Raw genomic sequence first — 25,279 nt, 5'->3', positions numbered from 1 at the left:
CCAGCCTGCATGGCCATCTTATTTTTTCCTCCTAACCATGAAGAGTTCCTGGCTCTTTAAAGTTAGATGGAAGACAACGCAGCCTCCACAGTCCTGCCCTCTTTAACCCAGAGCTGTGCTACAGAGGTGACGCCTGCAGCACAAGTTCACCTTTCTAGCCTCAAAGCTTATGGCCTCCTTGTCTGCGATGAAGTCTGAGTAGCACACACAGCTGCTGGGATTACCCCAAAGAGAGGAAATTGTTGGCACTGCCCATTCTGAGAGTTGAAGGAAGTGAAAAGGATAGCTTAAGCTACACTCATGGTCATAAGTCTTTAATACTTACTATTTGGTTTCCCATTGCAGAAAAGCCCCAGAACCAAGACCAGCCTTAAAAAATAAATAACTGTACTTCTGTCATAGCCCCACAACTGAAATTAAAAGGGACTAATCTACCGATGAAACCTATCAAAGTTTGTGGCTTTGGTTCCCACCCAATCTGAACAGAGAGAAATTCCCCCATGGGACCAAATATGCATTTACGTCAATATACTGCCCTATGATGTCAACATTTTCAGAACAGTTCACAAAAATGCAATATGTTATAAATGATAAAACAGTCCAATCACAAGCTGTCAAAAGGTCTGGGTCTTTGGCTGGATCCAAAATGACATAACAGTAGGTACCAGGAAAGCCTTCCTGGTGAGAGAATTTGGTAAGTGGGGCATCACAAGCAAGAAGGCCCTCTCCCCTAGTCACCAGTTGCCTCACCTTAAACAGCAGAGGCCTTAGCTAGACCTACCTTTTAGCCCACAACAGAGGAGGGAAGATCTCTCGTTGTGTTTAATGCGAGATCCCTCCTCTGTTTACACATGCTGCATGACAACCTCAGAAGGAGAGGCATCACGCCCACCAGTTTTTTTATTTATTAAAGGGCCAGAAGCGCATGAAAGCTCGTGCGCATAAGGTAAGTGGTTTTTTTCTAATGTAAATTACTTTCCCCGCTCTCCCCACCCTACTCCTGATGGGCGCAGCGCTCCTGAGGCGCCCGGCGCCCTGTGCACAGCTCCCAGCTCCTCGCGAGGAATTGCTCGGAGCCGGGTCAACCCACGGCACCCGGTCACACGTTCCGCGGTCTCAGGCTTAGCCCAGGACCGCAGAAAAACTGGGGCCAAAGGGGAGAGCGAGATCCCAGGGCAAGGGAGGGATCAGCCCTCCCTGATCCCGAGATCCCCTGTGCGTCATGTGGATGCACAGGGACGATCCCGGGGATCACCCCAGGATAAAGCCCCATCTAGCTATGGCCAGCAGCATTTGAAGGAGGGCCTACAATGATGAACTTCATGCAAGCCAAGTTGATGGAGTACACACAAGAACCCCCTTCACGTATAGATCAGGCCTGTAGGATCACACTTATGTCCCCCACACATGAGGTTGCAGACCCCAGTCCACGACCTTACCTTGGCTTAAGATATTCCACAGGGAGGATGCCACATCCAAAAAGACCAATGTCTGAGAGCACCCAGAGAATGGCCTCTGAAGATGACCTCAGCACACAGGCAGGGAATAGGTGGTCCTTCAGGTATCTGGGTCCCAAGCTCTAAAGGAGGAGTGGGGAACTTGTTGCTGGACTACAACTCCCATCATTCCTAGCTAACAGAGCCAATAGTGAAGGATGATGGAAGTTGCAGTCCAACGTCCTGAGGGCAACACGTTTCCCATCCTTGCTGTAGAGAAACGTACTACAATGTGCAAAACATAGAGCCATTGTTCCTTTGAATAAGCTACAGGTTTATTTTTCCCATATCCCCCTGGGGATTTTTTTCTACTAGCCTTCATACATTTATAGACCTCAGTTTTAGGACTACCAAGATACGGTGTCCCCCCCCATTGTGGTTTCTAAGATGATTTAGGATTCAACCGTTCAGACATTGCTGAATTCCAACCTGAACTGATTCAAACCTGGAGGATCTCCTTTAACCCCCAACGCAAGAAGAGGTGCACATGAAATTACACTGAACTATTTTGAGGAAGGCCTCCTAAAAGTAGCGTCCAGGAAAATCTTTTACACTGCTTAATTAGATTAGATGCCACAATACATATTTGTCACTAGGGTTAACGGCTGCATGAGTGATAATATGTAATGTTTCTGCCATCTGAAATACTACTCTGACATTTCAAACTAATTAGTTAAAATAAATTTAGGCCAAAAAAGACAGCGTTGTAATGAACCACAAATGCAATTAAATACTCCCCGAGATGCCACCAAACTTTAAATTCCATGCTGCCATAGATCATGTTTTATAACCATCTCCTATGGTGACATGCTAGTGCTTTTCCACAGTTAGTTACATGCACTGGTTTGCATTCATTCCACAGAGATATAACCCCCCTTTGTGCATTACTTGGACGAAGGGGGCACAATTCCATTTCTTCCTGTCCCTGCCCCCACCATTGGACACGCTGTTCACTCTGCCTCCAAGGTCCATCTGTTAACGTGGCTGTCTGCAGCGAAGAAGACTACGCATGAGTACCTTCTTGCGCACAAAGTTGCATATGATCAGCATAGCAGTGTGATTGTGTGCCCTGATTACATGGAACCCTATGTGTGAGCAGCTTTTGAAAACAAATACACTTCCTCACTGCAGACAACCAAGTTAACATGTAGACATCTTGAGGAGGACCAGCCGCATACGCAATGCTGAGGGTCTGGCCAGTAGCACAGCCCCACTACCCAGTATAACTGTGTAATGCTCTCTTCATGCAGGTAACACGTGAAAGGGGTATTATATACACACAGCATCTTCCAAACTGAAGGCCGTTTCGACGATATCTGAGGCTGGAGACAGACAAGAGCTTTAAAGAGAAATCATATGTTACAGACATGCCACACACGTCTCTTGTTCCCACTGTTGGTTCAGATTAAGTATGTTTCTGAAACACTACAAAAGCCACAAAACCTGTTACCAAAGGCAACCTTGGGATAAGTGTATACACCGCCGGGGGGGGGGGGGGGAGACAGAGGCCCAAATCTAGGGTGACCATATGAAAAGGAGGACAGGGCGCCTGCATCTTTAACAGTTGCATAGAAAAGGAAATTTCAGCAGGTGTCATTTGTATGCATGCAGCACCTGGTAAAATTCCCTCTTCATCACCACAGTTAAAGCTGCAGGAGCTATACCGCAGCTATACTGTGACCAGATTTAAAAGAGGGCAGGGCACCTGCAACTTTAACTGTGGTGATGAAGAGGAAATTTCAGCAGGTTTTCCATATATGCAAATGACACCTGCTGAAATTTCCTTTTCAATATAACTATTAAAGATACAGGAGCCCTGTCCTCCTTTTCATATGGTCACCCTACCCAAATCCAGCCCTTTAACACACCTGGTGTAAGGTATAGTTTGGCCCTAAGATGCTTTATAGTTACGGATTTATACATACATTATCTTAGCAACCCTTAGAATTAACCCTGTAAATTATGTCACTACTGTTATAGTGAGAGGAAAGAATTTAGCATGGCTTAGTGTTAGACCACCCAGGGAGTCATGGCTTACATGAGATTAGAAACCAGTTTGCACAGCTCCCATTTTCTTCAATTAACCCATACACTCTGCTCTTACAGGGTTTCGATGATGTGTCTGTGTTTGCTCCCCAACCTCCACTGCCCGTTTGCTTTGCATTAACATCCCAGGGAGATCTGACAATCACCGTGTGCCTACAACTAGAGATCTGCTGTCTCGTCTTGCCATTGCAAAATTGTTGGAAAGGATACTTCAACTCTGGGGCTGGAAAAAAGTGTTTAATTTCCCCCTCATTCTGTCAGTACATGGCAAAACTTGTTTAACCTCTGACTTTAAGGGTGTTAATTGAGTAATTAAAGATTTAGTGGAGTGATATGGATCATCTGTAGATGTGTTATTCCACTAATTAATTTATCTTGGCAAGCCTGACTCCATTTCCCACACACCCCCACTTCCAACAATCAATGCACGCTCTTGCGAAATCTTCCTCCCGTTGATACGAATCGCACTTGCAGAGCGAGTTTTTCTTTGCAGTAATTACTAAGGCATTGTTGTGATACTGGCATTTAATTATTATTTTTTTAGTTTTTAGCACAGGTATTCTTGGGAGCGCAGCAGATGCTGCAAAAGACTGGGAAAATTAATACTATGAACATAGGATATATAATATCAGATTATTAAGAACAGAAGAAGAGCCTTGCTGGATCATAACAAAAGCCTAACTAATCCAGCATTCTGTTCTGACATTGAGCAACCAGATGCCTACAGGAAACTCACGCATAGGACATTATTATTATTATTATTATTATTTATTTATATAGCACCATCAATGTACATGGTGCTGTACAGATAACACAGTACATAGCAAGACCCTGCCGCATAGGCTTACAATCTAATAAGTTGTAGTTAACAATAAAGAGGGAAGGAGAATGCAAACAGGCACAGGGAAGTGTAAACAGGCACCGAGTAGGGTAAAGCTAATAGTATAGAGTCAGAACAAACTCAATATTTGAAGGCTATAGGGAAAAGAAAAGTTTTTAGCTGAGTTTTAAAAGCAGTGATTGAGTTTGTAGTTCTCAAGTGTTCTGGAAGAGCGTTCCAGGCGTAAGGGGCAGCAGAAGAAAAAGGACGAAGCCGAGTAAGGGAAGTGGAGGTCCTTGGGCAGGCGAGAAGCATGGCATCAGAGGAGCGGAGAGCCCGAGCGGGGCGATAGTGTGAGATGAGAGAGGAGAGATAGGGAGGAGCTAGACCGTGAAGAGCCTTGAAGGTCAGCAGGAGAAGTTTATATTGGATTCTGGAGTGAATTGGAAGCCAATGAAGAGATTTCAGAAGTGGAGTGACATGGTCAGAGCGGCGGGCCAGGAAGATGATCTTAGCGGCAGAGTGGTGGACAGAGACCAGCGGACTGATGTGAGACGAAGGAAGGCCAGAGAGAAGAAGGTTGCCGTAGTCCAGCCGAGAGATAACCAGTGCGTGAACGAGAGTCTTGGCAGAAGAGACAGACAAAAATGGTCGAATCCTGGCAATATTATATAGGAAGAAACGACAGGATTTAGCTACAGCCTCGATGTGAGGAGTAAAGGAGAGCGAGGAGTCAAATATAAAGCCAATCATGTTCCCCAGCAACTGACATACAGAAGCATAGTTATCATGACTATTAGCCATTGATAGCATTGGTCCATATTGGTCCATATAGCCCAGTACTGTCTACTCTGACTGGCAGCAGCCTCCAGGATATCGGGCAGAAGCTTTTAAAACTCCTTTTAACCAGAAATGCCAAGGATTGAATCTCGGACTTTCTGCTTGCAAAGCAGGTGTTCCACCACTGAACTAAGACCCTTTCTTTCAGTTTCACTTTTCTTGCTATTCCAATGATGTGTGTAGCAGTTTATTTATTTATTTATTTATTTATTTATTTTATTACATTTATATACCGCCCCACAGCCGAAGCTCTCTGGGCAGTTTACAACAATTAAAAATGGTAAACATTAAAAGTTACACAAAATTTAAAAACCATCAGAAACATAAAAAACAGTATAAAAACAACAGTATCCATTTAAAAACAACAATTCTGGGGTCCATTAAAAACAAACTTAACATTGTTAAATGCTGTTAAAATGTTGATCACAAACTGTGCAAATGACGGTATTTAGGCCTTAGCTAGACCGAAGGTTTATCCCGGGATCGTCCCGGGGTCATCCCTGTTCATGTAAATGACACACAGGAGATCCCGGGAGCAGGCAGGGTCAACCCCGGGAAGATCCCAGAATAAACCTTAGGTCTAGCTAAGGCCTAAGTCTCAAACTAATATTGCTTGAGAATGACACTCCATTTAGGCTGGAGAAAGATCATTTTCCACCCAGAGCATTGCAGGTCCTATGTGAGAGGCATGCTAAACATGAACATAAGAGCATAAGAAGACCCATGCTCAATCAGAATACGGGACCATCTAGTCCAGAATTCTGTTCATGCGGCCAACCAGCTGCCTATGAGAAATCCACAAGCAGGACAGCATGTTCCCATCCATTTTCCAAAGCAGCTGGTGTACATAGGCTACTGCCTCTGATACTGGAGGTAGCATATAGCCCTCAGGACTAGTACTCATTGGTAGCTTTTTCCTCCATGAATTTGTCCAATCCAAGTACTTCCTTTTATCTGTCCTGAATCTCCCACCAATCAGTTTTATGGGATGACCTAGAAGAGACATTAACTTAACCAGCCTGTAATTCCCCAGATCCTCCCTGAAGCTGTTTTTTTTTTAAAGTGTTACATTGGCCATTCTCTTGTACAGAGGCTGATCTTAGGGGCAAGTTACATATTTTTGTTAGAAGATCAGCAATTTTATATCTGAGTTAAGAACTCTAGGATGTATATCATCTAGGCTCTGTGATTTATTAACTTTCACTTTGTCAATAAGGTTGAGAGTTTCATCTTTTGTCCCTGCTATTTGCCTCAGTTCCTCAGACTCCCCTCCTGAAAACATCAGTTCAGGCACAAGAATCTGCTGTATATCTTCTGCAGATAAGACAGATAAGCAACCTTGTTCATCCTTCTGTTTTCCTCATTTTGGCAAGACCACCATTTTCTGACAAAAGCTTCCTTTTCCCCTAATAGCTTCCTTCACTCCTCATTATCCATGCTGGTGACCTCTTGGACTTGGTGCTACCTTTCCTATCCTGTGGTATACATTCTAGCTAAGTTTCTCTTATTGTGGTTTTTAGAAACCTCTAAGCACTCTTGACTCCCCATTTCAACTTCCTTTTTACCATTTCCCTCACTTTTAGGAAGTTTCCTCTTCTGGTGTCAATTGTGACTGTGTTAGACTTCCTTACCAATTGCCCACTTAGATATTTATTAAACCTGATAGCACTGTAGTCACATGGTATATACCACGGGTTATGAAGCAGAAGCATTTGAGGGCAGAATTCCAGTGGTGGGCAAGGATAAAGGTAAGAGGAGCAGGGACAAAAATACAAAAAATAAGAATGTAAGAAGAGCCATGCTGGAACAGACCAAGGGTCCATCTAGTCCAGCACTCTGTTTACACAGAGGACAACCAGCTGTCAGTCCAGGGACCACAAGCAGGACATGGTGCAACAGCACCCTCCCAGCAACTGGTGTATATAGCCTTACTGCCTCTGATACTGGAATACTAGCATACTTTAACTTAAGACTTCTTCAGCTGTAACTAGGCCTGAGAAAAAGCATTTAAAACTTTTAGAATAGGGTAAAACTATGCAAAAGCCAGGAAATCACCAAAGGGTTGTTTGGTGGTGAAGAGAAAGGGGTGTGGCCATCTGGGGTACTCCAGTAGGGCAGAGTGGGACCTCAGGTGGGCTAGAACTCCCCTGAGGACCTGAGGTTTACCATCCCTGCCTCACATTAAATGTGTGATCTCATTTGATGAGTCTGGAAAGACTTGCTGTTCTTTCATAAACAGCAGTCGCTGAGAGGAGTAATCAGGATCTGGACCGCGACGTAAAGGGAAGGTTAACCCTTCACTCACACTTACACTTACACACACACCCCATAGAACTGAGGACCCACAGCCTCCAGCTGGTGGTTTCAGGACATGAAGGCAATAAGCCAGCCTGATTGAGGAAAACCAAGACTGAACCTGCCCAATATTCAACATAGGAAGCAGCAGGAAAGAGAGTCATGGAAAGAAGTTACCGTTAGGGCTTCTGGCTCCACACTTACTGCATGTCAATCATTGTAATATTCAAGCATTATTCACAGTAATAACGCTTAAAGCAATATACACACTCATGGGCTCAGGCTGTAGTTGTTCAGAAACTGATGGCAGATGCCTGTGTGTGATTGGCAGAGATGGAGCTAGCAGAAGCTGTATGTCAGGAATCTCCACCACCACCTCATTTGCACAAGCCTGCCTTGTTCTTTCTGGTTGCTCTGCTCTTCCAGCAGGAAAGCTCTAGAAGGAACCATGATATAAAAGTTGAAAATATGCTGCCATCCAAAACTATAACTCCCATAATCCCCGAGACTTGCTGGCTGGAGCTGATGGGTAGGGCAGCAGGTTGCTTACCCCTTATCTACTTCCATGGCTCTTCTTGATTTCTAAGCAAGTGTGAATGTGCAGTAAAATTCTCCCCCCTGCTTGGCCCAATGCTAGAATCTTAGTGAGTCAAATCACTGATCCATAAAGCCTTGGAGTGTCTACTCTAACAAGCAGTGGATCTCCTGAGTCTGAAATTCAGATCCTTCCCAGTCCTCCTACTCAAAATCCTAGGTCTTTCCACATGCTAATGTTGTGCTCTGCTCTCCAAAATTCTGTCTTATCCCTTAAGGCGTTGCCCTCTTTTCTATAGCCTCTTGGGTTTCTCCAAGGTATGAATTCAAAACCTCTTACATGCAAAGCAAATATGTCACAGGTGGGCAGACTTGTGAGATCTATTTTTTCCTTTTTTTTATTACTAGAAACCCAACAAACCACCAACCAAAGTCAGATGTAAAACTGTGGCTCTCTTGGATGGATATATAGTTAGAATCAAGGAACAGATTCATGTTCAGCCCAGGAATTTGTTTTCAGTACCAGAATTTTGTTCACAATCCTTTCACACAAAAATCCATTCCTGGACATCCCTCCCCACCCACCAAGTTATCTTACTTTCAGTGTCCTATTTAAAAGGAGAGGAGTCTTTTGGGGTTGCTACTATGAGTCAGAAACACTTGCCGATGTCATAGCCCCACTAGAGGAACCCTCCTCAGAGAAGGAGCTACACTTCAGAGAGGAAGTGCACTCCAGAACAGCCACTGTCAGACCAGTAGGAGCCTGGGCCTTCAGGGGAGATGGCTGCCGGTCCATCTCTGCAAGAGGCTGGGAACTTCACCTCTGAGGCGGAGGCAGTTACCCACTGGCCCCCAAGAAGTCATCACCTCAAGACACAGCCCAGGAGGGCTCCTTTGAGAAGGAGTACTTGATTACAAAGGACTCCTCAAGAGGAAACAATTCCTCATAAATAGGACTGTTGCCAGTGGGTTATAATAAACTATGGATGATCCCTGGGTGAGGCTTAGGATGCTCTGGTTATATAAGCCTTCAGTTCCAGCCTAGCCAGTGCTGGAAACAAAACGGTTTCTTCAGCTCCTCATGCCTGGTATCTTGTTTTCATGATCTTGACTTGTCTTTGGGCCTCTATGATATCAACCTTGGGACTTCTGGACTTTGATCCTACTTGACTGATATCTTGTATGTTAGATCTTGGCCACTCCTCTGACTTCCTTCTTGAAAATCCATGGTTGACTGGAAAATTGTGCTTGATTTTTGCTTGTTTGACTACTCTATTATAATCATCTCTGTTTTACAAAGTAGAGAAATGAAACTAGCTGGAACAGGACAGCCAAACAACCGGAAATTATCCAGAGATCTACCAAAAGATCCTTGATCTACCTTCAGTCTGCCCCTGTCCTACACCAGTTGCTTAGTAACTTTCTACTTCAAAGAAACTACTTCTACATTGACTAGCCTGGCATGTATAGGAGCATAGGAGGAAAATATCTTATACCAGACTGACTATTGGTCCATCCAGTCCAATATTGTCTACTGGTAGCATCTCTCCAGGGTCTCAGGCGGAGAAGGGTAACTGGATTCTTTTACCTTGAATCCTGGTAACTGGATTCTTTTACCTTGAGATACCAGGGATGAAGCCTTTGGAATACAAAGTATTAGGCCAAATATGGTCACTGCTACTTGAATGGAAATATAGCATCCTCAAAGAAGTGACTGCTTGCGCATGAAATTATAATAAAATATTTCACCTTAAAACTCTATGACCTACCACCATTAATTGGAACAAACGTGACGTAAATCCAACTCTCTGTGGGTAATTTCGAAGGTCATAAAACCTCCTTTTCCTGCAAGCATGGATGAGACACGCACACACTTGGCCGAGGTGTTGTCTTCTCTAACAGACCGAATCGATAGCCACAAGAAGTACAGCAAAGGCAAAGGCAATGCCATTTTGTGGGGAAACATTCCGCTGCATAAACTTTTTGCCAACGTATCCACCGGGATTCATTATAAAATAGCATAAGAGGCACTTTATGACTAAAACTCACTTCTGTAGTTGTTTTAGTACCTGCAGCTGTGGCCGAGTAACAAGAACACTGCCTTTGCTGTCTGTGTCTAAACATGCACCTCTCAGGCTTTTATGTATACTATGCGCCCCGGGTGAATCCAACCCACAGAGCTAGCCCACAAAAGTCATCCCTCCAAATCTCAAAGCTGCGTTCTCTGCTTATTAAGATTTTTCACAACAAATTATCATCTTCATCATCATAATCACCATCATCATCAAGGTGTTTCCATATGCCACCTGCAACATACACCGCACATGGGGACTGAAGGTGGAACACAGGAACCTACCTTAACCATCTAACTCAATTATTATTTATTTATTTATTAAATAGATTTATATTCTGCCCCATAGCCAAAGCTCTCTGGGTTGTTTACCTACACCAGGGGTGGGTCATAGGTAAATCTGGATCTATTCTTAGATCTTGGGTAATTTGCAATAGATCAGCAAGAAATTCAGACTCCCAATTGTTTAACAGCAGCAGCAGCAACGTTATCTTCTCCCTGCCCTAAAATTATACTGTTGAGATGAAGAAAACCTGGGGACAGGACTGTGAGCTCTATTCCTCTCTAGTACTCGAAACGAATTCATGGCTCAACATTCTTTAATTCTATGCACGTATCTCTTGCACCAGGCTCAGGTTGGTGGATCTCAGGGCTTTAGTAAAACACATAGTAGATCCTGAAAGCATGAAACCTGCCCATTCCTGTTCTCCTCTGATGTAGCAGATTTCCAGGGTTTCAGACAGAAGTCTTTTTCCTGCTCTAACTGGAGATGCCAAGATTTGAACCTTCTGCTCTATCACTGAGGAGAGGGAAAGTGCTATAGCTGCAACATGGGTGCACGGTTTGAGGTCTATCCATACTGTTTCCACAGGGAAACACACAGGACTTGGTCCCTTTCTCTATCGGTTTAATGTTAGCCTATCTCTGCTTTAGCAGGAGGAAGAGACAGCAGGGACAATTACCGGGGTGAAGGGCAGACAAGAGCACTTAAGATGAGCAACTTTCAGCTTTCCCCAATTTGGTGGCCTTCAACTGTTTGGACTACAACTCCAGCACTGGCCATGCTGGATGGGGCTGATGGGAGTTGTAGATGAAAACGTCTGGAGAGCACCAGGCTGAATTTTTTTGCGAGAGGCGGTTAGCCGCTGCTGCTCACCAGCTTATGGGCGGCAGAGACAGACCTAGGAATGTTAAACAGAGAAGACACATATTTTGCTTGCCACATTGTACATGCAACCGCTTGGTAAGATGGTCAGTTCTTGCGCTCTATCAAGGGTAGCAAGAATTTGCTTGCTTCATTTGTACCACAACTAAACCTGTCCTTGCCATCCTGCATGCTACCTATACACATCTTCACACACAGCATAATTAAACTATGGCATTCGTTACAAGCTCTAGCGATGACCACCACTGTGAACGACTTTAAAAGGGACTAGACAAATTCATTGAGGATAAGGCTATCAATGGCTGCTAATCATGATGGCTATATATTTCCTCCAGTATCAGGAGCAGTATACTTCTGCAGGCTAGTTGCTGAAGTGTGAGCAGGAGGGTGCTGCTGCATTCATGGCATAGAATCATAGAATAGTAGAGTTGGAAGGGGCCTATAAGACCATCGAGTCCAACCCTCACTCAATGCAAGAATCCACCCTAAAGCATACCTGACAGATGGTTGTCCAGCTGCCTCTTGAATGCCTCTAGTGTGGGAGAGCCCACAACCTCCCTACATAACTGGTTCCATTGTCGTACTGCTCTAACAGTGAGGAAGTTTTTCCTGATGTCCAGCCGGAATCTGGCTTCCTGTAACTTGAGCCCATTATTCCGTGTCCTGTACTCTGGGATGATCGAGAAGAGATCCTGGCCCTCCTCTGTGTGTTTTGTGCTTGTGGGTTTTCCAGGTGCATCTGGTTGGCTGCTGCGTGATCAGAGTACTTTTGCGAACCGCCCAAAGAGCATCGGCTATTGGGCAGTATAGAAATGCAATACATAAAATAAAATAAAAATAAATAAAAATACTGGATTAGACAGCACAGCTGTTCTTAGGTTCGTCTTTGCCTTTGCCTTGCAAATTGCAACCCACTATACCACATTGGCCTTGCTTGGAGCAGCCCTTTTTTCAAATCCCTACTTGGGAAGTGATGTGGTTTGATGCAAACCTGTTATGCTGGAGTAAAGTCATTTGCTGGAATGCCTGGGATCATCAGTGGTGGAGTGGGAGTGGATTGGGCAGGAATCCTTGCCTGAACTCCACTTGCTGAAACACATTAGAAACACACACTTGGCTTTTGTCGAGTCACTTCAGCCGCTGCTCAGTGTGTTTTCATGGCATGACTTTAATCAAAATGAACCACATACATAAAGCAGACAAAAATACACAGCCAATAGTTTTCTTGTCTAACTCTACTGGCAAAGCAGGGGAGGGGAGGAAAGACAACACAAACATTTCTAAAGTTATGAGGAAAAGCCACTTGTGTTTGGGCTTCTTTTCTCTACAGTACAAGCTTCAAAATTCCAGAGGTTCAATAGTTGCTCAAGTTGTCTTACACTAGATGTTACTGGTTACAAATGTTGGCAAAACCCATGCAACATCTGAAACATGGAGGAATCTTGGGGACGCAGCTCAGTAGTAGAGCACATAGCTGGCACGCAGAAGGTCTAGGGTTCGATCCCCAGCATCTCAGTGTAGAGTGGGAAGGAATCCTTCCTCAAAACCCTGAAGAGACACTGTCAGTCAGTGTCCACAATAATGGGCTAGATGGACCAATGGCCTGACTCAGTGGGAAGCTTCCTATATTCCTATGACTGAGCTTGTTTCTGCCATGTTCCTATGAACAATTTCTGGAACGACTTTCAAATGTGTACACAAGTTGCCTTTTCGAAAGCTGCCCCCAGCAGGACTCCCCAAATGCCCTTGCATTCAAAAAGCAATTAGGGGATTTGGCGCATGTGCTTTTAAGGTGAGATGGAGAGAAATAGCGCATGTGCATCATGTTATGCTGTCAAGATACCTGGCCTGGAAGACTGACTCAGACATGGATCCCCTGGAGGCAATGTGGGTTACTTTCCATTGGAAAAGGAACAGGTTGTGAATTCCCAGGAAGAATCTACACAGAGCACTCCCATCTGCCCAGAATCCCATATTCCCCTATAATTTTTTACCCAGTGCAAACAGACCTGCCTAGAAACTATAGAGTGCTGCATGTATGCAAGCCTCAAGAGTGGCAGTTCACAAACCCTTTAATTGGAACAGTCATCAAAGCCTGCTCTCAGACACTTCAGTTGCATTCAGTAACCCCTTAAAGCAAGTTATCTGTTGCCCTTCAGAGCTGTCCAAGTTCCAGCACATAATTCTTGCCAGAAGCTCTGGGCCCAAAAGCATATCATGGTGATTCAATGCCCCTTTCTTTTTCTGCCTGAAAGGGTCTCTTCAAAAATAGGGAGGAAAGAAGGAGTATGGAATCCTTTCCCCATCATCTTCTCATTCCCAATCACCTGCTCACAAAGCAGATGCAAAGCAACAACAAAAAGACCAAGTCTCATTAGTGTTTGTACGTATCATATCCAGTACATGGTCTGAAGGCACATGAGGCAGCCACCTCGCTGAAGCTAAGCAAGTCTGAGTCTGGTCCGTGCTTGGAGGGGAGAGTACTTGGGAACCACTAGTAGCCACCTTGAGTTCCACAGTGGCAGAAAGGTGGGATATAAAAATAAATAAATAAATGTCATTTGAACCTCTGCTTCTCTTTCTCCACAGACTCTGCAGCCTACTCTTTGTCAGCCAGCTGCTTCCATTTGTTGACTTCAGGCATTTGGTCAGTGTGGTGCAATAGCTAGGGCGTTGGACTAGGAGCAGGGGAGGCTGCCCTACTTGACGTGGGACTAAGACAAGGGAGCAAGTGATCAGCAAAAGTTAGGTTCCAAGGCAAGGCCAGAAGGCAGAGCAGGTCTGAGTTGGCATGATCCATGCAGAGAGCAAGGTAGCCAGGAAGGTCAAATCCAAAGGCAGGTCTGAACATAATCCAGAGTCCAGGCTTAGGAGGAGGAGGGTTTCCAGTGAAGACAGCTGGTAATCAGAAACACAAACAGTAGCTGATGCACTGGCATTGTTCCGACACCTCTATGCCTGAGGCTTTTAAGTCTGAGCCCCACCCATGGCTCAGCTGCAAATCATCAGAGATGCTCTGGATGAGCCAGAGAGAAGACCCTTGTTCACAAGTGGCTCTTTACTCACATGGAGCTCTTTACTTCTAAACCTCGCTAACATCTTTGCCTGCATCTTTCAAGTCAGTAGCTAGGCAGCAGCTTGACATTCCCCTCTTGAAGGGCGGACCTGATGCTGTCTCCCCCAAGGACCCAAGATCTTCGCCAGACCTAAGTTCCCCTGAAGCAGCCCAGGGTTTTCCCAGGGTTTCTTCATCCCTGGGGAAACCTGTGCCCACCTCCCCCCTGGCCCCAGGAGTCCCTGTGTTTCATTTGGATGCACATGGATCACACAGGGACAACCCCCGGGGGGTGGGGGGTAGAAATGGCCAGAATCAGTCCCAAAACACCATATTCAGCTGAAGAGAGCCCAAAATGCTGACTGGTGTGTCTTCAGGAGACACCTTCCGAGAAGGAAATTCAAAAACGTGAATGTGTGTGCAGGTGATGAATGGACACACAATTCAATATTCCAATACAGATAAAAAGCTATCCTTTCAGTTGGCTGTTGGAAAGTAAGCAGTCTGCCTGGATTTACTTCTTTAAAGGCACTTCAATCTTAAATCTTACAACCACTACTTAAAAATTCACAACAAAACCTCAATGATTGATCCTTGCTTACAGCAGGAAATTACCTCATCTTAGTCTCAAAAGTTCTATTTATATGCCTAATAATCTCATCATTGATTACTGTGACTGTATTCTAATTATAAATCCATTACCGCCTGAACAGTGAAATAAAATCAATAGTACATATAAATGGGGAAAAAAGGGAAAACTAAAAGGCCCTACTGAATACCACTGCAACCCACTGCACTATTTTATACACATTCTGTCATGAAACAATGCCACATCATTAAAAGGAGTGCAATAAATCTTTTTCAATTAGCAGAGCCAAATTGTTCTTCAGATTTGCAATAAATTCTGTTAAAATGCATGAATACCAAATGTACGGAAAGTCTATGGAAATCCACAAGTATGAATCGATCAGCCTCTCATTTTCCATAGGCAGGGATCTCAAACCGAACCCAACACTCTGAGAATGAAGCACAAGGAACACCAGTCAAACACCAGAACTGTACCCAAAGAAATCTCTGTGTGCTGCTAATACATAGAAAATATATTTATTAAAACATGCAACATCAGAGCAGTATAAGTTAACAACATAACTCAACGTTGTCTTCCTATACATTTCTTAAAACTGTGGGTTTCTGAAAACTAGTGTATTCTTTAAATACACACACACACACAGGTGCAGCTCCTTGATTCACAAAACATGTTTCAACCCAATCTTTCTCAGCTGAGTTAGAAAAGTGTCAACATACTGAGCATACTTGGCAATCCTCCCTGGTAAAGACAAGGAGCTAATCTCCTCCAGAGCTTCCAGAAAACATCCACTGGCCCAATGGTTTCCAAACTAGCTGCAGGCACTCTTTCCACATTGACGGGTCTGCCACAAAACCCCTGTATGTTGTACTAAATTCTGGTACATGTCCTAGAGCAGGCATGAAGGCATCAGGCTTCTAGGATTTTTGTGGCTATTGGGCGGTATAAAAATTAAATAAATAAATAAATAAATAAATAAATAGGATCTACTACAGGGGTACTGAACCTCTTTCAGAGAGAGGGCCAAGTTCAATTTCAGAGTAGGACACCGGGGGGGGGGGGGAATTCCTATGGGGGACACGGGGCACAGGCCAAGGGAAAGAGGGGGAGGGGGATAGACCAGCATATTTTAGTCTAAAGCTCTTACTGCCAGTAGCTAAGCTTTAGAAGAGGCTTTTGAAGCCATCCAAATTGGTGGCCGTCACCACATCTTGTAAGAGCAAATGCTATAATTTAACTATGTGCAGTATGAAAGAGTATTTCATCTCTCCTGAATCTCCCACCCATCAGCTTCATGGGATGACCCCACTGGGTTATAGCATGATGAGAGAGGGAGAAAAATGTCTCATCCACTTTCTCCACACAATGCATAAATTTGCACACTTCTATCATGCCTCCCCTAAATTTTACTAAGCTAAGCCAACAGTTCAGAAATAATGCTGTCTCCAGGGTCCCCAAACTGTTTGAGTCGGTAAACACATTTGGAATTCTGAGAATGTGTCATGGGTGCTCTCACAAAATACTTGCCCTGGGGGCACTCTGCCCGTTCATAAAATGGTTGTCACGATAAGTAGGGCATGTCTAGTCACAAAATACTAAGTTTCCCAGAAGTTAAAATTTTGAGACTAAAAGAAAAGTAACCTGCCCAACAAACTAAATGCAAGGGAGAAGTATGGTCTGAGCTCTGAAACACAAAACCACTCATTTCATCCAAAATAAAGATGGGACTGGAGGGAAGCACTTTGCTTTGCAGCATGCCACCCTCAAATTTAAAAACAATTTAAAAAAAAATCTTAAGAAATAAAATAAGAATATAAGAAGAGCCCTGCTGGATCAGACCAAGGATCCATCTAGTCCAGCACTCTGTTCACACAGTGGCCAACCAGCTGTTGACCAGGAACTCACAAGCAGGACATGAGTGCAACAACACCCTACTGACCATGTGCCCCAGCAACTGGTGTACATAAGCTTATTGCCTCTGCTACTGGAGGTAGCACAGAGTTATCAGGACTAGTCTCCTCCAGGAATTTATCTCCCCCCCCCCACCCTTTAAAGCCATCCAAATGGGAACAATAACTTCCCTACCTCACAAGGCTGTTGTAAGGGTTAACAATAGAAAGTATAGGAAGCTCTTTGAGCACATGGAATAAGCAGTATACAAAGACGGACAGACTTTGTATCTCTGGGCGCAAAGATTACTGCAGATGCTGACTGCAGCCAGGAAATCAGAAGACGTTTACTTCTTGAGAGGAGAGCAATGACAAATCTTGATAAAATAGTTAAGAGCAAAGACACCACACTGACAACAAAGGTCCGCATAGTTAAAGCAATGGTATTCCCCGTAGTAACCTATGGCTGCGAGAGCTGGACCATAAGGAAAGCTGAGCGAAGGAAGATAGATGCTTTTGAACTGTGGTGTTGGAGGAAAATTCTGAGAGTGCCTTGGACTGCAAGAAGATCAAACCAGTCCATACTCCAGGAAATAAAGCCAGACTGCTCACTGGAGGGAATGGTATTAAAGGCAAAACTGAAGTACTTTGGCCACATAATGAGAAGACAGGATACCCTGGAGAAGAGGCTGATGCTAGGGAAAGTGGAAGGCAAAAGGAAGAGGGGCCGACCAAGGGCAAGATGGATGGATGATATTCTGGAGGTGACAGGCTTGACCTTGGGGGAGCTAGGGGTGGTGACAGCCGACAGAAAGCTCTGGCGTGGGCTGGTCCATGAAGTCACGAAGAGTCGAAAGCGACTGAACGAATAAACAACAAACTGTAGTGTACATATTAGTATTATGATTGCCTAACACAGGGATGGGGAACCATGCCTAAATGTGAGTAGACCTGCTGTTCATACATATTTCCAAGTAGACATGCACCGGCTTGGTATTTGAGATGCTACCTGAAAGCGATGCTGAGTCATTCAGTCCTGATTGCTTCTGAGTAGACAAGCAAAAGCCCTGTCCTGATAACTTCTGAGTAGGCTTAAAATTGGTAATAATCTCATGTTGGCCCCACACACTCTGTCTTTGGCCACAGACAGAAAGAGGTCTCCCAAATCCTTTTCCAGATGGAATTCGGCCTATGGACTACAACAGGCTCCCCACCCCTGTCCAGATGCAAGGGTCCCGTTAGGCACCATCTTCTCTATGAATAATCTCTAATCCACACCTGGTATTAAAAAGCCGGTCTCTGGTAGAAACAGGTGAAATCTAGGCCAACCGTTTTTGGTGTGGGTTTTTTTTTTTTTTTTTTTTTTGGTATTCTTACCGCTCCTTGTGTTGGCTCAACTGGCTGCTACAGCTAGTTTGGGCATGTCCTTTTATGAGAGACTGTAATAATAACAGCTTGGCCTGCAGGTGAGAAAAGATCAAATGGAGGGGATTGTTTGTTTGGGAGGGCTTTTCACTGGCAGAATGCCTGGGTAAAAGAAGCGTTCAGGACATTCACCCTCTTTAGTGTACTGGAAAAGATGACGTGAAATAAATGAAGTCTTTCTCTAAGAGTGCTGTTCTTGCCACCTTCTCACGGACGAGTCCTACAACTCGCCTGATGTACTTCGAAACTGAGCTTCCTGCCTTGCTCACCCAATGGGCTGAACCTGTGAATTTCATGGTCCGTATAAGGTATGCATGGCAGGAGAAGAAGATTTTGCCTTCCAGCTCACTGATGTGAGTGCCTGTACTGCACAAGTGTTGCACCTCTTTCAGCATGAAAGCTGAATTCCATTTCAGAGAAGCTCTCAGGGGTGGGCAAGGCTGAAGGCCAAAGGGACGTGGTCAAAGGCAAAAAGGGTGACCCCCAAATTGCCAAAAATGCAAGTATGTTAGCTTAAAGTTCTACTGTAGTAATCAATCCTTAGGAAAGAGGAAAGAACTGCACAATATCCAGGAAACCACCAAATGATTGGTGTTTGGTGGGAAAGGGGGTGTGGCCAGGGGAAGTAGGTGGGGCCACCTGGGGAACCTCAGAGGGCTACAAAGAGTTCCCAGGAGGGGCATATTTTCCCCCAGGCCTGAGGTTCTGCACCCCTGTTATACTGCCTCAGGCCTGTCTCATGTCCATGGCCAATGTACACAATGTTTATACAGGACAGCGTTTATTTTTTAACAAGGGTTCTGAGGACATATAAACTCCCCCCCTCAGGGTTCCCCTCTTGCAGCCAGTGATCTTGAGTAATATTCCAACTTATTATTAATTTCATTTATTTTTATTTATTTATTAATTAGTATCAACGTGGGTTTTTTTCACTGAGTTCCTCAACCAAAAGAAGAGTTGAAAACCACTGGCATAAAGCCTCCGTGTTTAAAATCCCATGAATGTAGGCCCAAACTATGCAATCAATATCCCAGGAATTATGTGCTAGATTTTATACCCATGACATATGCAAACAATAAATCCATGCAGTGAGTAGGGCGAAAAATCTCGCTCCCTCACCACATGTATCTTTTTTTGTGTTGTGATGTTCATTCAAACTAGCCCATAATGACTACTATCTTTGCCTTATCTACTTAGTGAGACATTAGTATTATTGGGACATACACACACATCATCTTACCCTTGGTACTTACATTTCCATGAAGTTGTACATAAAATTTCACTGTTTCTCCATCCGTGCAGAAATTTTATGCAACCTACATCCTACCACCAAGGCCTATTAGCTAACTTGCTGACTAGGTAAATATCAGCTAAGCAGTACATCAATCCCACTTGCTCTATGTTATTAGGAATTAATGTTAGTTTTTGTTTGATCACAATGGCTTCCTTTTGGGGCTCACGATTCTGCAATCTTTGTTTTAAGAATTCTCTCAGTTCTGGCTCTTCTGAAGAGTGACCATCACATCATCATCATCATCATCATCATCATCATTTATTGCATTTGTATAGTTGAAGCTCTCTGGGCAGTTTACATTAACTCATCCTAATGTCAACATGACTAACAGTAAGCCCATTTTGCCCCATTACCAATAACTCCATTCAGTAAATCATCAGCCCACTGTCTTTACCTTGAAATCCCTACATGAGTATGCATGCAGGTGTTATTTGTATGCATGCAGCACCTGGTGAAATTCCCTCTTCATCACAACAGTTAAAGCTGCAGGAGCCCTGCCGTCTTTTGTATCTGGTCACTCTAGTATAGCTCCTGCAGCTTTAACAGTTGTGATGAGGAGGGAATTTCACCAGGTCCTACATGCATACAAATGACACCTGCTGAAATTTCCTTTTCTAAGCAACTGTTAAAGGTACAGGAGCCCTGTCCTCCATTTCATATGGTCTTCCACCATGATAAAGGCCCTCCAATGGCCACATGAAGCTTGAACAAAACATAGTTGATCGAATCATAGAGTTGGGGGGTGGGCACATAGGCCATCTAGTCCTACCCCTGCTTGATACTGGATCTAGAAGGGTTCAGAAAGTTTATGTGTGCTCACATAGAACGCACAACAAAAACACTGAGCACCTTTTGGGATGAGCGCAGGGATGCTTGTGCATCCTCACAGTCTGCAAAGTAACCCACACAGCCAATTTTCATTTGGATCCCATATAACACATTATTTTTGTTTTGACATATAATGCATGAAAAACCCATCTGCAACCCACGCTCTATTTACGATGAAGATTTTACTGCCCTCGTGATAGCCACATTAACATTTTTTTCTTTTATGTAGCACATAAGTACAATTACCTAAGAACACACAAAATAACTTTTTTTTTTCTTGGCCCTTCACCTATTTGCACATTTCCAGTAGATTCACAGATTAATATCAATATCTATTAGAATCCCTACTGAAACCCAACTCAGGTAATTACATTTTTTACCATACCTGCACTTTTAATTCAATATTTTCCTAGAGTTTAGTGAAGCCATTTAGATTTGAACAGCTGTCATGCTTCATCCAAGGATTATCTCTAAACCACGTACAATTTGTATTCCAGTTTGTTAACTTTGGGGTGAATAAAAAGCTATTACGAAAAAGTAGCATTCATAATTACACCCTTGAGTGGACAAAGAAAATGCAGCGGTTCTAGACAGTAATTATTTACACAGGCGTCAAAAGGGATTACTGGGCTACCTTTATGACACATTTAGAGACTGATCACATAAAGTGGAACTGTTGCTGAGGGATATTTTAGTTGGGAACTCTCTGGGACCACTTAAATGCATTAAAATTGAACAAAAGGCAGCTTAACCTCTCCCCTGCAAATCACTTGTAGCATTCATTCGACCCATTCTAATAGCAATCATGGCCATAGATGTAAACTTAACATAGGCACAAAGAAATACTATAGCCAGTTATACAGAATTCCAAGCCAATCCTAATCAAGTTTTCTTACAAGTAAAACTCAGCGATTTCAGTGAGATTTACTTCCAAGTAGACATTGCTTAGAGTTGCACCCTAAAGTTGCACTCACTGGGCCCCAGTGAGGTTTACAGCAGGGGTCCAGAATCTCAGCCCGGGGTCACAATCTGGCCCTCAGCGGTTCCTTTCCTGAGCCTGGTCCCTTCTCCCAACGTTCGATGTTCTTCTGGCTTCTGTGCAGTTTTTTTTCCTCCATTCCAAGAAGTTGTAATACCTTTCCTTAATTAGGGGCAGTAAGAGCTTGAAACGAAAAGATTCTGGTATTTGGGGCCCTGCACCCATGGGCATTCAGCCCTGCCCACCACTCGAACGTGGCTCTGAAATGAAATCCATCCCATAGGCTGAAAGAGCTTCTGCACCCCCTGATGATTTATAGTGGGCCCATTCAGAAGACACCTTAAACCATGGCTTTTAACCACGGTGGTTAAGCCAGAAAGTAGGGCTGTGTTCAGAAGACACTTTAAATCACAGCTTTAACTGTGGTGAATAAGGCTTTTTGCTTTATTCACCATGATTAAAGCTGTGGTTTAAGGTGTCTTCTGAACACAGCCCGGCTTTCTGGCTTAACCACCGTGGTTAAAGCCATGGTTTAAGGTGTCTTCTGAACTGGGCTGCAGTCATTTATCCTTCTGGACAGTGAAGGAGCAGATACATGCCCCTGCCCTCCATCCTGCATCAAAAATAACTTGCAATGCAGGCCCTCCACGCAGAATCAAATCCACATGATCTTCCTTGCCCTGCCTTTATCCTTTGAGGGTGAAGGATTGTGTGAATTCGGAACTGGCACAATAATAATAATAATAATAATAATAATAATAATTGGCCTCTCTGTGTGGACCCACCTCACACAGATTGCTCAGGGCGTAATGTTAGTAGAAGACGTTTGCTCTCCACAATTTCCCACCTCATTAGCAGGTGGAGAATTGAGGGGACACTTTTCACTACTTTTTTCGGGGTGAGGATTGAAACGATTTGGCGTAGTGGGTGTTAATCTTCCCCACCATACACACTTTTTTTATTTTATTTTTTGCTTTAAAAAGTGGCTGCTTCCTACACCAGTGGAAACTTTTCTATTTCTCTCTTTCTGCCATTTTAAAACCATGGCTGGTAGGATGCATTCTCCTGGAATAACACACATGTCATTGCCACTAGCCTAATTCCAGGAGGGAAGAGGACTGGGAATAATACATAGCAGCCAGAGCTCTGAAATCAGTCTGTGGGGCTATTTGTTTAAACCTGTTGGGGTAGGAAGAAAATACATCGTAACTCTCTGGAATAAAAAAGACCAGGCGGTCAGGGACTTACTAGACAAGCTTGAGGAAGAAAGCTGTTCACTCTGGAGATACTCCACATCCCCTCAAGGTACTGCTGAGCCTGGATGGTTACTGAGCTCAATGCCCCACTAAGGCCACTGGGAGCCACGGTCACTTGAACGCTGGAGTTTGGGAAGCCGCCTGCGCCTTGAGGCCACCCGACTCCCTTCTTCCGCTCCGTCCCGGAGAAAAGGCTTGTGGTTTTGCCAGACTGCCTACCCGCCTGCCCAGCCATGAGAGACAAATCCCTCTGAGAAGACACAGTGACCACATTTTGGGAGGTCAGCCTTGGCAACACGGCGGCCATTGCCACGGCACTTTGTGGGGGGTCCGCTGCCTCTTGGCAGCTCGCCGGGTCGAGGCTGTGGATGACCTGAATGGCTTCTTGCTTCAGCTGGTTCAGGTGGGCTGCACAGACATCGCACCTGCTCTCCCCTTCGCTCCTGGGTTTCTGCAAATATTCAGGCACTTGAAGCTTGTCAAAAATTAAAGCTGATAATCGGGGGTCCTGTGGAACAAAAGAAGAGCAAAAGCAAAATGGGTTGAGGCCAAAGCAAACAAGAGACAAAGCCAAAACAAACCACAATGAAACAACCTACAGTGGTAATAAGGAACATAAGAACTATCTTATGCTAGGTCAGGTTATTTACCTATAAGTCCAGCAACGTCCACACTGAATAACAGCAGCTCTTTCACATCAGCTAGTACCTGATCCTTTGAAATTGAAATTTTAGGTTCTCAGACCTTCTGCATGAGTGAAAGGAGAGGGTGGTACCTACACTCCCAACTGTATAGGCAGGGAGAAATGACTGCCAAAGCAGGTTGCCACCACCCATTATGTCCACCTCATCCTGAGCTAGTGGCTCACAGACCTTATAGGACATTCTTGGGGGTTAACGAATAGGGGTGCAGCTTCACCCCACACTATTCCCAATCCTCAAGCCTGAAACAATTAAATAATAGCAAATAACCAAGTCAAAGGCTTTTGAATTAGTACTGAGGTTTACCTGGAAGAAGGCACGCACAGCTCTGGAGATTAAAGGCGAAATCCTATGCCTGTTTAGACAGAAAAAAGTCATACAATGCCCGGGAATTCCCATGGCTGGCTGGGAAATGCTGGGAATTGTAGAACTTTTTTTTCTGTCTAAACATGCATGGGTTTGTGCCCTAAGTTTATTCACATAAGGGAAAGCCATAAAAAAAGGTGTACAAAAAAATCAGAGAAACCTTTGGAACAATGCTCCAGGCAAAAAAAAAAAAAAAAAGCAATACCTAAACCTATTCTATACATTACCTAAATAATGGGCTTCCAATAGGACAGTACCCAATCTAGGATCCAAAGGTTCACAAGCCTGAAAGCAAGGGCCTTGCTAGACCCAGCCGGATAAGCTGGAAAGGAGGCGGGGCGACGGCGCGCTAACTTTAGCGCGCGCCGCCCCGCCTCCTAGACGGCCGACGCACAGGGACTACGGAAGCCCTGCAGCGTCGGCCATTTTTGTTGTTGTTGTTAAAGGGGCCACGTGCGCCCCGAAGACTCCGGAGAAGTGGTTTTTTTTTCTAAAATTATCTGTCCCTCGCCCCCATCCCATCCCCGGTTGTCTGTCCCTTGGCCCCATCCCATCCCCGGTTGTCTGTCTCTCGGCCCCATCCCCGGTTGTCTGTCCCTCAGCCCCATCCCATCCCCGATGTCTGGCTTCCCCCCCCCTCTCCTGCCGGTCCGGCCTTCCCCCCCATCTCCCCCCGGCCCAATGGGCACAGCGCTGAGCACTGTGCCCAGTCCGTGGCTTTTCCCGGCTACTCGCGAGTAAGCGAGTAGCCACAAAAAAACATGGACCTTGCTAGACGTTCCGCAGCCCCGGCCTTCGCTTATGGCTCGTTAGGGGAGGCTTCAGCACGGCCTGACCCCGGATTCCCCTGTGCGTCATCTGGACGCACAGCAGGGAAACCGGGCCTCAAAGCAGAGGCTTCAAGGCCCACCTCTCAGGGATTCTGGAATAGCAGATTTCCTGCATCTACAGAGGGTTGGAATAGCTGTCCTTTGGGGTCCCCTTTCAGCTCTATGATTTTAGGCAATTCTTTCTCTTTCACAGTTTCAAAAGAAATTATTTTGGGTGCAAGTGTGAACTGCTCCTCTTATTATAATTCAGCTGTCAGCAGTCTAGGAAACAGAATTCTACACGACTCCTCTTCTTATGGGATGGCTCATGTATGTATCAAGCTATCGCACACTCGAGAATCACTTGAGTTCCCTAGCAGGCTCTTCTTAGCTGATTAATAAGCAGCATCGCTATATAATGCCCTGCGTGAACATGATTATCAGATGCTAACAGTGCAGCTTCTGGTGCACTTGATAACTGCACATCTACTTGTCTTTAATTAGTTTTCCATTAAAAAAAAAGATCTAATATGCACATGTCTTCTTCATGCTCAGAAACAACCTTGGTATTTGAAGGGGCCTCAGCTAGTATCATAGTGCATTTTCAAAGGCTCACATTTATCTTCAAGCCATAAAAATTGGGCCTCAGAGTGTTAAAAGGGGTGTCACATGACTTGATGAACAGCTTTTGTTGTTATCGTTCCTTCCCTGCCTTCAGCAATGAATTAGAAAGACTGGATATAAGAACATAAGAGCCATGCTGGATCAGAACAAGGGTCCATCTAGTCCAGCACTCTGTTCACATAGTGGCCAAACAGCTGTCA

The 25,279-nt window shown here is 44.5% G+C and overlaps 1 protein-coding gene across 1 annotated transcript in view; it reads right to left on the bottom strand.

The window, feature by feature from the left end:
- KIF26A (kinesin family member 26A) overlaps nt 1–25,279 on the bottom strand; it is a 171,412-nt gene that overhangs the window by 80,242 nt on the left and 65,891 nt on the right. The window contains exon 3 of the mRNA XM_063118120.1: nt 22,572–23,087. Coding sequence (XP_062974190.1) covers nt 22,572–23,087 — 516 coding nt within the window. The remainder of the gene's footprint in view (nt 1–22,571; nt 23,088–25,279) is intronic.

This window comes from Elgaria multicarinata, chromosome 2 (assembly GCF_023053635.1).
Source record: "Elgaria multicarinata webbii isolate HBS135686 ecotype San Diego chromosome 2, rElgMul1.1.pri, whole genome shotgun sequence".
Classification (NCBI taxonomy): Eukaryota; Metazoa; Chordata; class Lepidosauria; order Squamata; family Anguidae; genus Elgaria; species Elgaria multicarinata.
This window is presented reverse-complemented; position numbering and strand designations above follow the sequence as displayed.